This window comes from Saccopteryx leptura, chromosome 2 (assembly GCF_036850995.1).
Source record: "Saccopteryx leptura isolate mSacLep1 chromosome 2, mSacLep1_pri_phased_curated, whole genome shotgun sequence".
Classification (NCBI taxonomy): Eukaryota; Metazoa; Chordata; class Mammalia; order Chiroptera; family Emballonuridae; genus Saccopteryx; species Saccopteryx leptura.
This window is the reverse complement of record NC_089504.1, coordinates 96937203-96956723: the sequence shown is the minus strand read 5'-3', so window position 1 is coordinate 96956723 and position 19521 is coordinate 96937203. Positions and strand designations below refer to the sequence as shown.

The 19521-nt window shown below is 40.3% G+C and overlaps 1 protein-coding gene across 2 annotated transcripts in view; it reads left to right on the top strand.

Annotated features, from left to right (window-relative positions):
- FAM120A (family with sequence similarity 120 member A) overlaps positions 1-19521 on the top strand; it is a 134019-nt gene that overhangs the window by 11078 nt on the left and 103420 nt on the right. For both annotated transcript variants that reach the window (XM_066368350.1, XM_066368351.1), the window contains exons 2-3: positions 9830-10076; positions 13937-14019. In XM_066368350.1, coding sequence (XP_066224447.1) covers positions 9830-10076; positions 13937-14019 — 330 coding nt within the window. The remainder of the gene's footprint in view (positions 1-9829; positions 10077-13936; positions 14020-19521) is intronic.

Genomic DNA, 19521 nt, shown 5'->3' with positions numbered 1-19521 from the left:
CAAAGGAAGAACACAGCTTCTGTCTTTTGACAAGTTGAACATTACAGCAGTGGAGATAAGTGCTTGAGATTCCTGAGAAGATGGGGAGAGTGGGTGTCACTCTTCATTAATATACATTTTTTTTATTTTTAAAATTGTGATAAACTATACATAACAAAAATTTTACTACTTTAATCATTGGTTAAGTGTACAGTTCAGTGGAAATTAAATACCTACACACTGTTGTGCAACTATCATCACCATCGATCTCCAGAACTTATCTTTTCAAACTGAAACTCTGTGCCCATTAAATACTAATTCTCCAGTCTTCCTCCCCCAGACCCTGGCACCCACCATTCTACTTTCTGTCTCTGAGAATCTCATTTCTTTAGGTCTCTCATATGAGTGGAATCACACGGTATTTGTCCTTTTGTGCCTGGCTTAATATCACTTGGCATAATGTCTTCAAGCTTCATCCATGTTGTAGCATGTGTCAGAACTTCCTTTTCAAGACTGGATACTATTCTCTTGAATTTATAGTTTGCTTATCCATTACTTTCCCTTTTGGCTATTATAAATAATATTGCTATGAAAATGGGCATGCAAATATTTGTTTGAGTTCCTGCTTTCAATTCTTTTGGATATATACTCAGAAATATAACTGCTGGGTCATATAGCAATTCTGTCTTTTTTTTTGGGGGGGGGGGAAGCACCATACTGTTTTCCATAGCATCTACACCATTTTACTTTCCCACCAGCAATGTGTGATGGTTCCCATTTCAACACTTATTTCTGTTTTTTGATTTTTTAAAAAAGTTTTTATAGTAGCCATCCTAGTAGGTCTGAAATGGTATCTCATTGTGGTTTTTATTTACATTTATTTGCCTTATGATTAATGAAGCTGAGGATCTTTTCCTGTGCCACTCCCTTATTTTAAAAGAAGTTATTTTTTCTTGCCCTTAAGACCCATCAACCAATTATTATAGACAAGAGAAATGTAAGGTAGAAAGCTTATTCAGCTTGACTTCAGATTTCCTGAGGAGAGCTTGTCTTTTAAAGATCGCTACTATAGGTCAAAACATTTAAGTTGTCTTTTTAAAGTAGGCAACAACAATAAAAATTTTCCACTAAATTATAGTTGACTTCTATGGTCTCTCATTCTTCCATTCCACTTGAGTAGGTAGGGAGTAAATAGTCTAAATTTTACCCACCTAACATCTAGTGACTGTAGTTCAGCTGGATAAAAGTGAAAGCTTGATTTTTATTTCCTTAAAAAAAAAAAGGTCAATTAATTTATATTCTCTTATGTTCAGGTTGACATATCTTTTAGATCTGGTAGCTGGCTGGAGGATGTATCACGTTAGTCCTTGAGCTGATATAAAATTATTCTAAAGAAAAACCACATATAGTATTTTTTTTCTTTGTGTCAGAAAATCTATATATGACAACTCATAGTGTTTCAAGTCCTGTATAAAAAGTATAAAGAAGCAGGTCCTGGCACTGGGTGGGTGGTTCAGTGGATAAAATGTTGTCTCAGTGCGCTGAGGTCACAGGTCCGATCCCCAGTCAGGGCATGTACAAGAAGCAATCAGTGGGTCCTGGCTGGTTGGCTCAGTGGATTGAGCATCGGCCCAGCATGCAGACGTCCAGTCTTCTATCCCCAGTCAGGGCAGACATGAGAAGTGACCATATGCTTCTCTCCCTCACCCTCTGCTTCTCTCTTTATTCCCCTCTCGCAGCCAGTGGCTCCATAGGTTTGAGTGTTTGTCCCAGGTGCTGAGGGTAGCTTGGTTGATTTGAACTTCTGCCCCAGACAGGAGTTGCTGGTGGATCCTGGTCTGGCATATGTGGGAATCTGTCTCTCTGTCTCCCCTCCTCTCACTTAAAAAAAAAAAAAAAAGGGCAGCAGCCTGACCAGGTGGTGGTACAGTGGATAGAACATCGGACTGGGACACACAGAGGACCCAGGTTCAAAACCCAAGGTTGCCTGCTTGAGCACGGGCTCGTCTGGCCTGAGCACAAGCTCACCAGCTTCAGTGCAGGGTCGCTGGCTTAAGTGTGGGATCCTAGACATGACCCCATGGTCACTAGCTTAGCCGAAAGGTCTCTGGCTTGAGCCTAAGGTTGCTGGCTTGAGCAAGAGGTCACTTGCTCTGCTGTAGCCCCCTGGTCAAGGCACGTATAAGAACGCAATCAGTGAACAACTAAGGTGTTGCAACAAAGAATTGATGCTTCTCATCTCCCTTCCTGTCTGTCTCTCTCTCAGACTCTATGTCTCTGTCAAAAAATTAAAAAAGCAATCAACGAGTACACAACTACCAAACTGAAACAACTAAGTGGTACAACGAGTTGATGCTTTTCTTTCCCTTTTCCCCTCTCTTTCCCTTCCTCTCGTCTCTTCCTCTCTCAAATCAATGGAAAAATTAACAGTAAAGAAGCAGATCCTTTTTCATATAGCTTATTTAACTAGTAGCTGACATTTATCAAGTGCTTATTTATGACTGATTCTGAGCTGTTTACGCATAGTAACTCACTTAATCACAGCTACCCTATGAGATAAGGGACCTTTGCAAATGAAGAAATGGAAGTACAGAGAGTATTAAAGTAGGCAGTGGAGTTCACTCACCTGGTGCCAGAGACAAACCTCACTGCACAAGTGCTTCACTGGAGATTAGGAGTAAGTAATTGTTACCTTTTCATTCTTAAGGGACCGACCCCTTAGCTGCTTTCAGCATTAATAAAGAATCACACTCACAAAGTAAGCTTGGGATTTTTTTAGTCCTTGTTGCTTGTAAAAAGAAAAGTTTTGATATATCTGCCTTTTTAATGACGAAACTTAAAACTATTCAGATACAAATTTACCTAGGATATTTTGGTAAGTATATAGTATCATAGAATTTTCTCTAGCAAAGTACAAAGTACTTCATTGGGACCCATAATAGGGCATTTTGCCAGCTACTGATGCCCTTCAATGCTGACTGCGTCCATCCTATTTTTTGTGGACAGATAGGTGGAGAGGGGAAGCAAGGTGTTTGGTGGATCCTGGTCTGGTCAAAGCTCCCGCAGTATGTGGTGGAGCAGTGTGCTCCATGTATGCTCTGTGTATAGGAGTTCTAGGATTTCACTGCCTTGATCTGAAGCTGCATTTTGATACAGTGTGATGGCAGCCACAGTAAAAATAAATTATGGCTTCCTACTGTTAGGGTAGTCTCTGGTTACCAGCATGGGGTTTTCTCTAAGGAGGCATGCATGATTCCAAGTCTGGCTCACTCAGTGGGTGGGAGGCTTTGTCCCCTTCTGTTAATACCTGTAAGTTGGTATGTTTCAGGCTTAATATTTTAGCTTGCTTTTATACTTTCTGAGAGTTCAAATTGAAATAATCTTACCAACATTGTATATAATAGTTTGCTTACTTCTAAAATTAGAACTAGACAAACCAATTTTATTGTATTTTGCCCAGTTCAAGCCAGGAGCTGGAAGGCCAGTAAAATGGAGAAACAACACAGGTGAGATCTTAGATTAGACACGAGATAGGAAACAGAAATAAAGGCATTCAGACCAGAAGAAAAACACATTTGGAGGAGAAAGAACAGCTAATACTCTGTGAGACCCTACTTTCCAAGGCTTCATCCCTGCATTTTTATTTTTAATTAAATAACTGCCTCTCAAGTTCTATTTTAACACAACCCAGACCTTTCTCCTATCCCCACCCAAACTGCATCAAGTCTTCTCTTTACCCCGTCTAGTTCTCTGCACCTGACTACCGGGTTCTTTGACTTTTGGTTGTTGGACTTCATTCACTCAGTCATAGGTTTGTAGTTAACCCAGCCCCATCTGTGGAAGGCCTTCTACCCCTTGGGTGTCCCAGGGAGTTGAGTTTTCTCTTACAGACTCTTGGATGCATTGCCTGCTCATCTAATGAAATAGCTGAGAACAGTGTTTTCAGCTGGTGTCCTGTTGACTATTAACATTTTTCTTTTAAAATAAATTTTTTTGGGAATAATTTTTGGTTTATAGAAAAGTTGCAAAGATGGTTCAGAGAATTCTCAAAAATCCTTCATTCGTCTTCTATGCGTATTAACATCCTAGGAGCTGGTATAATTATCAAAACTGAGAAAGTCGCACTGGTGCAGCACCTTAACTGTGTGTGTACTTCATTTAGGTTTCATTCGTTTTCCACCTTTTTCGGCTCCGGGCTCTACACTTGGGTACCACATTGCCTAAAACCGTCTGGTGTCATTGGTCCCCTCTGGTCTGGACAGCTCAGCTTCTGCTTCCCTTCACACTTTGGAGGGCTGGTCACGTTTTTTGTAGGCTGGTCTCTGACTGTGGCTGTCTGATGTTTTATTGTGATTTGGGAAAAATACCCAGAGCTGCAGTGCCAGTCTTGTCACACTGTACCATGAGTGCGTGATGTCAGCAGTACTTGGCTGATTGTGACCCTGATCATTTGTTGAAGGTGGTATCTGCTGGGCCTCTGCTCTGTGATGTGACTTTTGTATCCTTTGCTGGTTTTGGTTCTTGGAAGCTGTTTATTTAGTCTAGCTCACATTCAGAGGTATTTTACACTGTCATTTGAATTCTTTAGGGAAGATTTGTGTCTTCTTTCGCCTTTATTCATCATATATATCATTAGGGACTCATGTATTAATTTTGTACTTTGGGATGTAACTCTATACATGTTATTTTCTTTGGCTGCATAAGTTCCAGCTTTGGCTGTTGAATGTCTTTCAGGTGGATTATTTTGTCCTTCTGACACACCTATCCTTCATTTATGAGCAGTGCTTTTCTTTCTAGCACCACAAGGTGGATGCTCTGGGCTCACCTTGGATGTCCCTGCACCAGCATCACCCATTTTCTCAAGGGTTGTGGTCCCTTTTCATGGAGGATGGTCTTTAGAAACCAGACCTGGGGTTGGGTGTTCTCACTTGTGGGATGTTGCTGCTTCTTGGCTAATAGCAGAGAGGTGAGCATATACAGACTAACCCACACATGCACTCTTAACTCTAATGATTTCTGTGTCTGCCTGTCTGTGTTGTCACCTACACACCAATTCTTATGGCTGTCTCTATGGCTAAGCCACACCGCAGGGTCATGCTGGTCTTCCCCTTTTGCACATTTTTAATCCCAGTCTCTGACAGGGAGACACCGGCTCATTTACTCCAGCCTTACACATGTGAGTGGTTTCAGCATTGTTCACCTGCACCCCCGGGGACAGGTTACCAAGAAGTGTTCAGTGTCTCTGCGCTATCTCTGTCTTCTGGCTCACAGCTTCCACTCAAAACATTGTTTTCTAAAGTTACTGTGGGAGCTTTCCCCATCCACTCAGTGGAGTTATTTCAGACATTTTATAATACAATTCGATGCATTTGTCAGTCTGTATTCTTTTCTGGTATCCCTGACATCCTGGTGGGTTTAAAAAAAATTTGTGTATATTAAAATTCATTATCTGTATGAAATGTACAATCATCTGAGCTCGGACAGATGACATAGAGTCATGCTATGTATACCATCCAGACAGCTCCTCACTCTTTCAGGGGTTTGGTGGTTTTCTTTTTCTTTCTTAAGTGAGTATTACCGCTCCCCACTCCTATTGTTCACCCATTGGGAAGGGTCGCATCTCTGTTACCTCACAGTTTTTAATGCCATGTTGCCTTTTCTCACTTAAAGGAATAATGGGTTTTAACTTTGGGGAAGAGTATTAGAATTTTAGAAGCTGAAGGAACCCGAAACATCCACTAATTTTTTATTCATAGTTGGGCAGATTGGGCATCAAGCCAGGATTGGGATGTAGACATCCCCATCCCTGTCACCTGGGTGCCTGAGCTGGGAAGATGAGCAAGACCCCAGGGCACAGCTTGTCTCACTGTGCTTTAGTTTAGGTTTGAAGTCTGTGCTTGTGGGCACAGTTACTTTATTTTTTGTTTCAGGAGATTAATTTTAGCAGGAAAGTATTTTTTCAATGTGTGAGTTTTGGGTGAGGATTTAAGGTATTGTTAATCATTTGCAAGTTAGTATTGTAATGATTATTAACAGTTCATTCACTTTGCTTTTTAATGCCAATCTGAAAGCACATGTTCTTTTTTTTTTTTTTTTTTTTTTTTTTTTACAGGGACAGAGTCAGAGAGAGGGATAGATAGGGACAGACAGACAGGAACGGAGAGAGATGAGAAGCATCAATCATCAATTTTTTGGTGTAACACCTTAGTTGTTCATTGATTTCTTTCTCATATGTGCCTTGACCATGGGTCTTCAGCACACCGAGTAACCCCTTGCTTGAGCCAGCGACCTTGGGTCCAAGCTGATGAGGGTTTTATTTATTTATTTATCTTTACAGGGACAGAGAGAGAGTCAGATAGAGGGATAGATATAGACAGACAGGAATGGAGAGAGATGAGAAGCATCAATCATCAGTTTTTCGTTGGAACATCGTAGTTGTTCATTGATTGCTTTCTCGTATGTGCCATGACCGCGGGCCTTCAGCAGACTGAGTAACCCCCCGCTCAAGCCAGTGACCTTGGGTCCATGCTAGTGAGCTTTTTTTTTTTGCTCAAGCCAGATGAGCCCACACTCAAGCTGGCAACCCCGGGGTCTCGAACCTGGGTCCTTTGGCATCCCAGTCCAACGCTCTATCCACTGCGCCACCGCCTGGTCAGGCTGATGAGGTTTTTTTTTCCCCCCTCAAGCCAGAGAGCCCATGCTGCTGCCTGGTCAGGCTGAAAGCACATGTTCTAAATGAACAAGGAGTTGTATTTGGGGAAGAGGTGATTGTGGCTGCTCCACATTCCATTCTCTGGCAGCAGATGAAGATTCTAGAATTCTCTATCAGATGTTGGCTTCTACTGAACACAGTATCTTACTAATCTTTATAGGCACTTTAAAGACTCTTTGGAGGCTCCTGAATGGGACCCTTCAATGCTTCTCATTCTTTCGATGCTTATCGTATGCCAGACTTCGAGCTAAACCTTCATATTCAGATGAGGAAGCTCTGTACCTTGTCATCTTGCAAGAGAGGGGCATGTGAAAGGAGGCGTGTTGTTCCCGTTTTGGTAGCTCAGAGGTGGCCAGTACGGGCACGGCTTATGCTAGCACTGCTTCAGCTTTTAGTTTGATTTTTTTTCTTTTAAAAAGATCTTATAAATATAATTGTACCACTCTGACACAGCTGTGGTGGTTTTTGCCTTTTCCCACAGTTTTACATGGTTGTTTGTACGGGATATTGTATTCTGAAATGGTTTTGTTTAGTATTGTCATAAGCTTTTCCCAGGTTTCTCCACACTACCACATAGCTTCTGTATTTACCCAGCTCCTTAATGTTAATTTATTTTCTCCCACAGGAGTCTACCCTGACCCTTTCTGTGTTCCCAACGTTTTTTTATTGGGTGTGTTGGTTACTTAGGCTTTAGTTCCTGGAGTGAGATTACTGGGTCAGAGACCGTGACCATTTTACAACTCTGGAAATAACACTGCCTATTGTTTTACAACTCAACAGCCTTTCTTGAACCCGTGCCAGGGTAGACTCACCTACCAGTTTCCTGGGTTCACAGTATGGGGTTGCACACTCACCCCATTCACCTCTAGACTTTGCACCTGGCTCATGCTCTGACTGAACACCCACCTGGCAGTCCTCGAAGGCTTGGCCCCCTCCCTCACCTTCAGGTGGTTGTGAGGATAATGTGGTAACAGTGTCGTGAGACACACTGCCCAGTGACTGGGTGCTCAGGAAGGCAGACCATATCATCTCTGGATTGCTGTCCTGGAAGTGGGCAGGGCCAGACTGAGAACTGTTCCCAGCGTTGGTTTCCCGGAAGAAAGGGTTAGTAAATTCTCACAAAGTAAAAATACTGAGCATGGAATACTCAATTCATATGTTTAATTCGACTTCATCACTACAAGACGTTTGGTCGGTCTATGGAACAAGCAGCTATGCTGTCTTTTCTTGAATTCCTTAGAGAGGTGGGGAGCAAGGGCGTGGTAGGTCAGACCCTTTCATTTCATAGCCTCTTAAGAGGCTGTGTAGACTTACTATTAAAGATATCAGCAAAACAGCCAGGAATTACTGGTGACTTAAAAATGCTTTAAGACATTGCTGTAAATGTGAAGTTCTGTGTAATAAGTGACTTGAGGTAGACAGCTTGGACTTGAAAGTTATCCTTTTTAGAATGTGAGATGAGGCTGGCCTAATTTTAGAAAATTTTAAACTATACTTTTCTATTTTAGTGAATGTACAGGGTTTTTAGATTAAGGGATATAATAAAACAAGATTCTTCTATTCTAAGATACAGATTAGTTGACTAAATTGCATGTTTTATTTTTTTCTTACAAATTAAAATTTTTAACAAAAATTTTTTCTCAAGAATGCAAAAAATTGTTTTTAAGTATGCATCTTTAAAAGGTTTGCTTTACCTTTAAATTAAATTTTATTATAACTAACTTTCCAACAAAATTGGTGACTGCTTGTGTTAAGATAATCAGTAAGAAATGAGAGTGGTTTCCACAGTGATATCCAGTACTTGAACATGGAACACTCAAAGTTAATTTCTAATGTAATTTAATTTTAATTCCATACATTGGGCAGTATAATTATAGAAATTTACATTTAAGTGCATATGATTTTCACCTTCAGGGCTCTATGGAGAGTAAATTTTCCACAGGTAGCTAAATTACCTAATTGAGTTTAAAATTATGTTTTCTAAAATATCTTATTTATTGTAGAAATAAAAAAATCCTGTAGATTTTAGTTGGATGAATGAGTTTGGGAAATAGCAGGAGAGGAATTGATCATTTTTATATATTTTAAGAAAATATTTTTCCGTGCTTTTTGGTATGTGTTTAGGAACAAAGAGGTTTCAGGCGTCTTTTATTTCTCCCTGGGAATTTCTTCTCTGGCAATCCTTAGTATGTCACAGACAGTTGAGATAGGTGGGGTGACTTTTTGCAGTGGAGAGCCAATAGAAGTAAGGAGGCCTTGGCTATAGTTTTCATCACTAAAAGGGCAGTAAATTTAGACTTAGTGCTGTGGTGGTCCTGAACTTGGTGCTGTACCACCAGGCCTGGTCTTTGCATAGAATAAGCATGTGACAATTATTTGGGAGTAAATGTGTTCATTCTTATATTATCCCCATATGCTGAATGCTTTAGGGTATGATAACTGGTAGACTTGGCTTTTTTTTTTTTAATCCTTCTGCCCTGCTGGATAGTTCAATTGTTTGGAGCATCGTCTTGATAGGTCAAGGTGGTGGTTTCGATCCATGGTCAGGGCATATACAACAAGATTTAACCAATGAATGAGTAAATAAGTAGAATAACATATTGATCTCTTTTTTCTCTCTCTTTCTCCTTTTCTCTCTCCTTTCCACCCTCTCCCTTCTTCTCTCTCCAAAATCAATTAAAAAATATCATTTAGAATATTTTGCCTATTTGACACATTCGCTCTACTTTGAAGAAATTATTTTGGTTTCACTGAGGGTGGCTGGCTTCTCTCTCATCTTCCTTTAAACTTTTTATTATACTGTTCTCTTTTTTTCATCATACATTTTTTCCTTCAAAATACTGGGTTTTGGGGGTGAGGGTTGGCATTGTGTACTTCACGCAAGGTGATCTTTGAACTTTATAAAAATCAAAAATTAATTCGCAGTGTGGATGGGATCATATATTACTGAACAGGAAAGGATTTCTCATTTGAGCAATGTGCTGTACACATTATTATGGCACTTTGGACCACTTGGCTCTCTTGGGTATTTTTCATATCTGGGATTCTTGGATTCTGTACAGACATGTCTGCACATCGAGCACATGCTGCCATGGTACCCGGCCTCTGACCAAGTGTCCTCCTTTCTCACTTGCATAGGTTGCACAGAGCATCGAGGACCATCATCAAGAAGTGATTGGTTTCTGCAGAGAAAACGGCTTCCACGGCTTGGTCGCATATGATTCTGATTACGCACTGTGCAACATCCCCTACTACTTCAGTGCCCATGCTCTGAAGCTGAGCCGCAATGGGAAAAGCCTCACCACGAGCCAGTACCTGATGCACGAAGTGGCCAAGCAGCTGGACCTGAACCCAAACCGCTTCCCTATCTTTGCCGCTCTGTTAGGTAGGTGGGCAGTGTGGACACTTTCTCAAATCATAAAGGAGTTCTGTACCGAGAACGTATTGATATTTTAAATTTTAGAGCTGGAATGTTTTGGATTGTCTTAAATTTAAAAGAACCAGGAAAAGGCTTCTCCTCAAAAGTATTTATTATTTATGCTGTTGCCGATTATGTGTATGTGTGTGGTTTTTTTGTTCTAATGTGTTCGTTTATGTATTATGCTTTCTGGGCTGAAAACTAATTTGTGAATAAATTCATTTAAAATCTGGGAAAAATAAGGAAAAAAATCACAAATGTTAACATAGTCCCACTGTGAAAATTAGACATTTAAACCTTTGGCATTAATTATATTTATTATAGAAGAAAATATACTGTGAAGTTAGTATTGTCGTGTTTTCCCCTTTATTTTTGGAACACTTACTGCTTTCAACTATCTTATCTTGTTTACAATATCTAAGTTTTAAGTAAGTGTATAAATGTGTTTAAAACCTCCCTTGGGAGGAATTCCTTATGTTGAATACCAACAAAGGATGAAATTTTGTTTTAACTAATGTTATATATATTTATATATATATAAATTAAAAAAAATTTTTTTTCGTAAAAATAACTTTATAGTAGGTAATTTTATAGTTATTTTTTCTTTTCTGTCAGCTCCTCTGTCTGCATGTCTTTAGCTACTTGAATATCCAGCTTTAGGTTGCTGCAAGTTTGTGAGAATTGTCTTCACAATACAAGTAAAAGTAAACATGTTTTGAGCGAGGCCCTGCTGGGATTAAAATTCGTAAGCTGCGGGGATGGGATTGAAGGCTGTTAGTAACACACAAACCATTTTTGAAAAATATGTGAGTTTAAGGTAGTGATGTCACATTGGACTCTTTTTTTTTTGTGACAGAGACAGACAGAGAGGGACAGATTGGGACAGACAGGAAGAGAGAGAGAGATAAGAAGCATCAATTTTTCATTGCGGCTCCTTTAGTTGTTCACTGATTGCTTTCTCATATGTGCCTTGACCAGGGGGCTACAGCAGACCGAGTGACCCTTTGCTCAAACCAGATAAGCCCACGCTCAAGCTGGTGACCTCTGGGTTTCAAACCTGGGTCTTGTGCATCCCAGTCCAACACTCTATCCACTGCACCACTGTCTGGTCAGGCACTTTGTACTCTATGGAGGTTAGCAGCCCAATCTGGTTGTGTTAAGAGGGGAATTATATTGTGGATTATTTTTAGAAATTTCTAGATAATCAGATTTTTATAAACATTCCAAAATGTAATGAACAATTAGAAATTATTGTAAGCAAGCCACAATTTTTCAGTTTATTTGGTGATAGCATTTCAGATTATATAACTACCAATGAACAAAATTCTGATTTTGTAAATTCTCTTTGTTTGTTTGGATTTAATCTCATATATGTCTTTAAGTGAGTATTTGGCTGTTTTTTTTGTTTGTTTTTTTTTTTTTTTGTATTTTTCTGAAGCTGGAAACGGGGAGGCAGTCAGACTCCCGCTTGCGCCCAACTGGGATCCACCTGGCACGCCCACCAGGGGGCGACGCTCTGCCCATCCGGGGTGTTGCTCTGTCACGACCAGAGCCACTCTAGCGCCTGAGGCAGAGGCCATGGAGCCATCCCCAGCGCCCGGGCCATCCTTGCTCCAATGGAGCCTCCCATCCTTGCTCCAGTGGAGTCTCAGCTGCGGGAGGGGAAGAGAGAGACAGAGAGGAAAGGAGAGGGGGAGGGGTGGAGAAGCAGATAGGCGCTTCTCCTGTGTGTCCTGGCCGTGAATCGAACCCGGGACTTCCGCACGCCAGGCCGACGCTCTACCACTGAGCCAACCGGCCAGGGCCTATTTGGCTGTTTTCTGTCCATCTTCTTAGGCAACTCTTGTGACTTGGGATTTGGAGGATTAAAACTAATTTTCTAAATATACTTTCATCATATATTGAAATATGAAAGTGTAATTCCTCTGATGTTAAAAGTGAGATGGTCACATTACAAAAAGTTGTGTATTTACTTATATATTATATAGAATGACTTGGGGATATTAACTGACTTTTAATGAACTGGAAAATTACATGTGCTTAGAATATGAATGCCTAATTAGTTTGAGATGTGGAAGAATATTTGTTTATTTTATTTAAGAAACATTAAATATATTTCTTGGGAGATAATGCCAACTCAGTCTTCTAGGTAAATTATTTTGTGAAATTTTAAAATACAGTAAATGAAAAATAGTAGTAGCATTTTGAATAATTTAGTAATGAATTTAGAGCTTGGAATGTCTTCAAAAGATTTAGGCAACTTAAAGGCAAACTCTTTTTTTTAAAAGATATTTATTTACAGAAACAGAGAGTCAGAGAGAGGGATAGACAGGGACAGACAGACAGGAACGGAGAGAGATGAGAAGCATTAATCATCAGTTTTTCCTTGCGACTCCTTAGTTCATTGATTGCTTTCTCATATGTGCCTTGACCACGGGCCTTCAGCAGACCGAGCAACCCCTTGCTCGAGTCAGCGACCTCGGGTCCAAGCTGGTGAGCTTTTGTTCAAACCAGATGAGCCCGCGCTCAAGCTGGCAACCTCGGGGTCTCGAACCTGGGTCCTCTGCATCCCAGTCCGACGCTCTGTCCACTGCACCACCACCTGGTTAGGCAAAGGCAAATTCTTAATTGGTTGTGCTTTTTTATTTTAGATTTTGTGTAAAAGTTTCAATGTCCTCAAATGAGAGAGTTTCCTTTTCCTTTTGGTGGTAAAAAGTATAGCTATTTGTTTTAGAAAGTTGGTTGGAATATTCATTTAAAATTTATTTGAATCACAATTTAACTGGACTGCTACTGGTGTTAGAATTGGCTTAATATTTTTTCATGTAGAAGCTTAAAAACATCTCAGACAGTTCATACTTCACAGTGAAGTTCTATGCCAGCTGTGACAGGAACGCTGCACAGAGCAGTGACTAGAGAACAGGGGAGCAGCTGTGCCTCTGGGCATCCGGGCAGTGCAGTACTTTGTGTCCTGCTTCTGTGTGTTTAGAATATTATGAATAGAAATGTTGCAAATGATCTCACCTTGTGTTGTTTTCTGTTAGCAGCTAATTAATGAATCTGCTATTTCCATATGGTGGTGACTAAATTATGATATAAAAATCACAGAATTATTTAGAAAAGTTCTGCTTTAAATTGCATCAAGATAACATATCAAAGATGTCAGTATATCAGGCAGCAGGCACTATAGTGCAGGGGGACTGTCTCCCCAAAATGTAGCTTCTCAACTGATACAGTTCTCATTTGTGACATAGTCCGGGAATAGGGCGCACAGTTGAATGATACTTTTTGGTGGTATTCTGGTGTGTCACATCTCTTCATGGGTGGTGGTGGAAATTACAGGAGGAGGGTGTTGATCTATGTCACAAGCAGTGGTTATTGTCACTTAACCTTGTATAGAGAGATTTTTATAACTGCAGATTCCACCTTTGCTGTTGATCCTAGTTCACAGAGTATAGTCTTCTCCTGGACCAGTGAAAACTTGTACCGGTTCCCATTATCAGCCTACCTTAGTCCTGTGCTGGGAAGTTGCTTCGGTTGTTACACAGTGTGCTCAGTGTGAGTGCTGTTGGAAGTGCACTGCAAGTTCATGTTGTACTTGAAGCAGCTGCAAGAAGTCGGCCTGTTGTGTGCTGCTTTATGTTAAAAGATGAAGAAATATTCCCAGTTTCTGTGTGGAAGTTTTATGTGGTTTATCAAAGTAGGTGGTCGTAAATCATATTTTAAAGTCTAAAACAAAGGTAATCTTCGGATTGTAACATGCAGTGATAAGTTTCCCTATGTCACTCATGGTGATAGCTTTTATAGTATCCATGTTTGCATTGCAGGAAATCACATTCTACCTGATGAAGACCTGGCTTCCTTTCATTGGAGTTTACTTGGTCCAGAACATCCACTTGCCTCACTTAAGGTACAAATTCATTTCATTTCCAACATTTGTAATCATCAACTGTTGATTTTGTTATTATTTTAATATAAATAATATACTTTTTAATATCAATATAAATTATGTTCCTCTATTGTAGAAGGAACTGTGCCACAAAGTAATGTTATACTTTCCTCTAACTTCAGGATCTGCACTGCCTTAAAAAACAGCCTTCCTTGTCTTGTTTCTAAACACCTGAAATGTCCTTAAAAACTCCCTTAGAGGAATTCATGCCCTATACCTAGAAGATGGAATCTGTCAGCTAAAGTTTTCATATATTAATTTCCTTTCTTACAAATATTAATTTTTCAATAGGTAATAGAGTCATCTGTTACTTAGATCAATGTCTTAGCATAGTTTGATAAATTTTATAACTTAGACATTTTCTAAAATTAATGCTCTTTGAATGATGGAGGAGACCGAAGTTCATTAGAGAAATAGGTCATTTTTTAAAATGTTTATTGTATTGATTTGAGAGAGAGAGGAAGGGAGAGAGGGAGAGAGAGAGGAATACTGATCTACTCTTGTATGTGCCCTGACCGGGGATCGAACTGGCCACTTCTGTGCTTTGAGGTGATGCTCTAACCAACTGAGCTATTCAGCCAGGGCTAGAAATGGTTCATTTGTACTTAATGTTGTTCATATAGTGTTTTGTTAACAATATTTATTTTCTTATCTTCCCTTCCTGTTTGTGAAAGTAATGAGCATCTGAGAAGACACACGTAACTTTGATTTTCTGAAGTGGAAAAGTTTATGGTTTGACATGAGCTCAGTAGTGAAATTTATATTAGCCCCTAGGAAGCTCAGGGTGTATATGTGAATGACTTTCTGTGATTTTCCCAGTTCCCTTTGGTGGGTAAATTGACTGTGGCATTCTCTGTTATTAGTGTTGTGATCACAGTTGCAGTTTGTTAGGTGGGGAGTCAGGAAGTAGGGATGTAGATTGGCTGGCAGTCTAGTCCTGAGTTCCTCGTAGTGAAGAGGAGGTTGCATAGAATGGTTTCCGAAAGTACTTTTTTCTGTAAAAGTCTGAGTTTGGTCAGAATTACCTTCCTTCAAAAGTAGTCTTAGTGGGCAGTTAGTTTTAAATTGGAGTTTTTTGTTTTTTTTAACTGATAGTGAACTAGAGTGATACCTAAAGGCTCAAGTGGAATTCCTTTCCTGTCTCTTGTCTTGGTCTTCGTTGCCCAGGACCCACTTTCTGTCCCCTTACTAAGATGTCACGGTGTTTTCTTTCATTTCTCACAGTTTTTGGTATGGGGGTTTTCGACTTCCATTCTAAAGTCAAGCTCCTCTCCTCTTATTGAAAATGATTTTTCTTTTCCTTTTTTGTTCGTGAAGGAGAAAAGCTTTTTATGTACTATTTACATAAATAATCTTGATTCTAAATTCCTGGCATTCAATTATTTAAATGCATATTGGGAAAAGTATAGTCTTAATCAGTTAGATTTAAAGGTATTGTCTCATTAGGCTTGTTAAGCAGTATGCTTTTATAAGTTGAGGCAAACCGAAGGCTTGTTTCTTACAAGGTTTATGTATTTTTGAATAGTGGGGTGAGAGACAGGACCCCAAACCAGAATTTTGTGTCTGAGCTGAGCTAGCCTTGCTTCATGTGTCAAGTTAGAAGTGAGGAGGTGTTTGAAGAATTATTAAATAACCCAGTCTTTTTTTTTTTTTTAAAGGATTGTCCTTTTTATTTTATTTTTTTAAATTTATTTATTATTATTTTTTTTAAAGAGACAGAGAGTCAGAGAGAGGATAGACAGGGACAGACAGACAGGAATGTAGAGATGAGAAGCATCAATCATTAGTTTTTCATTGCGCATTGCAACACCTTAGTTGTTCATTGATTGCCTTCTCATATGTGCCTTGATTGCGGGCCTTCAACAGACTGAGTAACCCCTTGCTTGAGCCACGACCTTGGGTCCACGCTGGTGAGCTTTTGCTCAAACCAGATGAGCCCCTCGCTCATGCTGGCGACCTTGGGGTCTCGAACCTGGGTCTTTTTCCGCATCCCAGTCCGACGCTCTATCCACTGCGCCACTGCCCAGTCAGGCTAACTCAGTCTTTTGACTGGTCACTAACATTATTATCATGTATTTTTCCTAATGTTTTTGTTAAGAAAAATATTAAGTATGTAAAAAGTCAAAATAGAATATGTCTATCGCCTGACCAGGCGGTGGAGCAGTGGATAGAGTGTCGGATTGGGATGTAGAGGACTCAGGTTTGAGACCCCGAGGTTGCCAGCTTGAGCGCAGGCTCATCTGGTTTGAGCAAGGCTCACCAGCTTAATCCCAAGGTCGCTGGCTCAAGCAAGGGGTTACTCGGTTTGCTGTAGCCCCACGGTCAAGGCACATATGAGAAAGCAATCAATGAACAACTAAGGAGCTGCAATAAAGAATTGATATTTCTCATCTCTCTCCCTTTCTGTCTATCTGTCCCTATCTGTCCCTCTCTGACTCTCTCTGTCTCTGCCAAAAAAAAAAAAAAAAAAAAAGTCTATTAATATATCCATCACCTTGATTCAACAATTAACATATCACTTTAAAGTATTGATACCTGTGTTCGTTTTTTATTCTGCTGTTTGGAGGTAAGTTGCAGATATCATAATACTTCACCTACGAAAACTTCCACTTATATCATCTCCACCTAAAAATGAAGATAATCTCAAACTTACTCATATTACTATTATCACATTAACTAAATTAGCAGTGATTTCCTAATATCATTTAACATTAAGTCTGTCTTCAAATTTTTCTTGAAAAATTGTTCCTCGAAAATCTTTTAGAACATTGTTTTTTTTTTAGACCAGAATCTAATCAAGTTTTATGCATCATCCTCCTATGTTATTTTAAATATTAGCCAAGTGTTTTATGGCATTATAGAGAAGCAATACAAAATAATTTTTCAGTGACTCGGTAAGTTGTAGGATTTTTAATGTCACATGAAATGGAAGCACATCTAGCTTGGAGTTTAAAAATTGCAATACTTTTATGTTACTTTATATACACATTTCCTGTGTGGACCATCATTTCAGTGATCTTAGTATAGATGCTGGGAAGGTGGACGTGATGATTTTTCCCATGAACATGGCTGCTGCACAGAAGAGTCTGCATCCCACATGCTTTTTAATCTCTTCCTTTTCCCAGTTATGAAATTGACTATATAGCTTTTGAAAATTTGTTTAGTTGTTGCTTATGAAACTTTCTCATGATTTTTATTAGTCCTTTTTTTTTTTTGTATTTTTCTGAAGCTGGAAACGGGGAGAGACAGTCAGACAGACTCCCGCATGTGCCCGACCAGGATCCACCCGGCACGCCCACCAAGGGGCGACGCTCTGCCCACTAGGGGGTGATGCTCTGCCCCTCTGGGGCGTCGCTCTGTTGTGACTAGAGCCACTCTAGCGCCTGGGGCAGAGGCCAAGGAGCCATCCCCAGCGCCCGGGCCATCTTTGCTCCAATGGAGCCTTGCTGCGGGAGGGGAGGAGAGAGACAGAGAGGAAGGAGAGGGGGAAGGGTGGAGAGGCAAATGGGCGCCTCTCCTGTGTGCCCTGGCTGGGAATTGAACCCGGGACTTCTGCATGCCAGGCCAACGCTCTACCACTGAGCCAACCGGCCAGCGCCTGTTAGTCCTTTTTAACACAGATTGTTGTATACACAGATTTTTAAAAAAATTTTTCTGAAGTGAGAAGCAGGGAGGCAGAGAGACAGACTCCTGCATGTACCCAACTGGGATCCACTCGGCATGCCTACTAGGGGGTGACACTTTGCCCATCTGGGGCATTGGTCTGTTACAACTGGAGTTATTCTAGCGCTTGAGGTGGAGGCCCATGGAGCCATCCTCAGCGCCGGGCCAACTTTGCTTCAGTGGAGCCTTGGCTGCAGGAAGGGAAGAGAGAGAGAGAGAGAGAGAGAGAGAGGGAGAGAAAGGAGAGAGGGAAAGGTGGAGAAGCAGATGGGTGCTTCTTCTGTGTGCCCTGGTTGGGAATTGAACCCAGGTCATCCATATGCCGGGCCAGTACTTTACCACTGAGCCAGCTGGCCAGGGCTGTATACATAGATTTTAAAGATATCTTATTTTGTATCCCCAAGTTCAAGTTTTCTTTGATCCATTCTGTTTATCCTACTATATTTATATAGCATCTTGCCAAAGTCAAATCTAGTCAATTATTGTTTGCAAAGGTCTGGTGTTATATGAACTCCTTGTCTAATAAATTCAAAGTACTCCTTGACATGTATTACCATGGTTTTCATGCTCTCAACATTTCTTACCTTCCACAGTGCTGGCAGTGATAAGAGTAGAGCTTTTCTCGGGTGTAGGGGGGGGGGTGTCTCTGATGGTTAGGAAGTTCAAGGAAACAATTCTGTTTTGTGCTGCCTGTTAATCAGGGAGCATGCTCACTAGAAGCACAGATGCAGTGCTAGACATGAGGATTATAGGAAAGGGAAGTCGGATGGCCAGTTAGGTTTTAAGATTTTTGGGACTTCAGTTTTGATGTTAAGCTAATAGGAAGGTGATAATCAGATTTCTTGATTTGGAAGTAGAGAATATTTCATTTGTGTTCAGGACAACGGGAGGCCATTTTATGTAACATTAAATTGTAGAAAGGGGGTGGCTCGGGAGTGTGGTGCAGCCAGCTCTGGTAGGAACATCTGTCTGTGAGCAAATGAGCTAAATGAGCACCCTTTTTAAAAGGAAGTTTCTGAGTATTTTATTCTATGATTTTGAGTCCTAAGTTGTAGAATTTTTTGTTTTAGGTAGGTTTTTAGTTGTTTTAGTTTAAAAATCTTTTTAATCTGACCATTGTTACAAATCTTTCATTTTACTAATTTTTGTGTTCTTAAATTTCATGCATTTTTAGTTTTTATCTGCATGAGTTGTTCATTACCCTAAATGTTTCCTGCCATGGAGGCGCTCCTCCTCCTCCTTTTTTGTATTGGACAAACCACCTTGCAAGTTTTATTCCGGCCTTTCCTCTCCCAGACCTCCTGCAAGGATTGTTCTCCTATACAGGCAGTCAATCTGTGTGTTGCTCTTTCTACATCACGGCCCACTGTGGTGTGCAGGCAGAGGAGACCTTTCCAGGCCAGCTCTGCCTGTCAGCCTGGGCTGGGCCTGTACCTCTGTGTGGCTGGTTGACATGCTTCTTCCAGAGCCCTCTTGCTTTTGCCTCTTCTCAGAGCTCCATCCAAAACCCAGCCTTTGCACATCTCCCTTTCAATTTAAATAATTCTGTAGTGTTTACGTGCCTACCTTCCAAGTCACTGATTTTTAAGCACTCACCTTCCCTTAATAGCACATTGTCTTTTCCTTAGGCAGTTGGATACTATCAGGTCACATCAGGGATACTTTTTTTAAAACTTACCTAGATTTTACCCAAAGTTATTCCTAACTTTATAATTTTTTTTTTTTTTATGTTTTACTGTCTGCTACCAAAAGTCACTGAGTAGTCTTTTTCACAAGTATCTTTAGGAACACTGTGTGGCA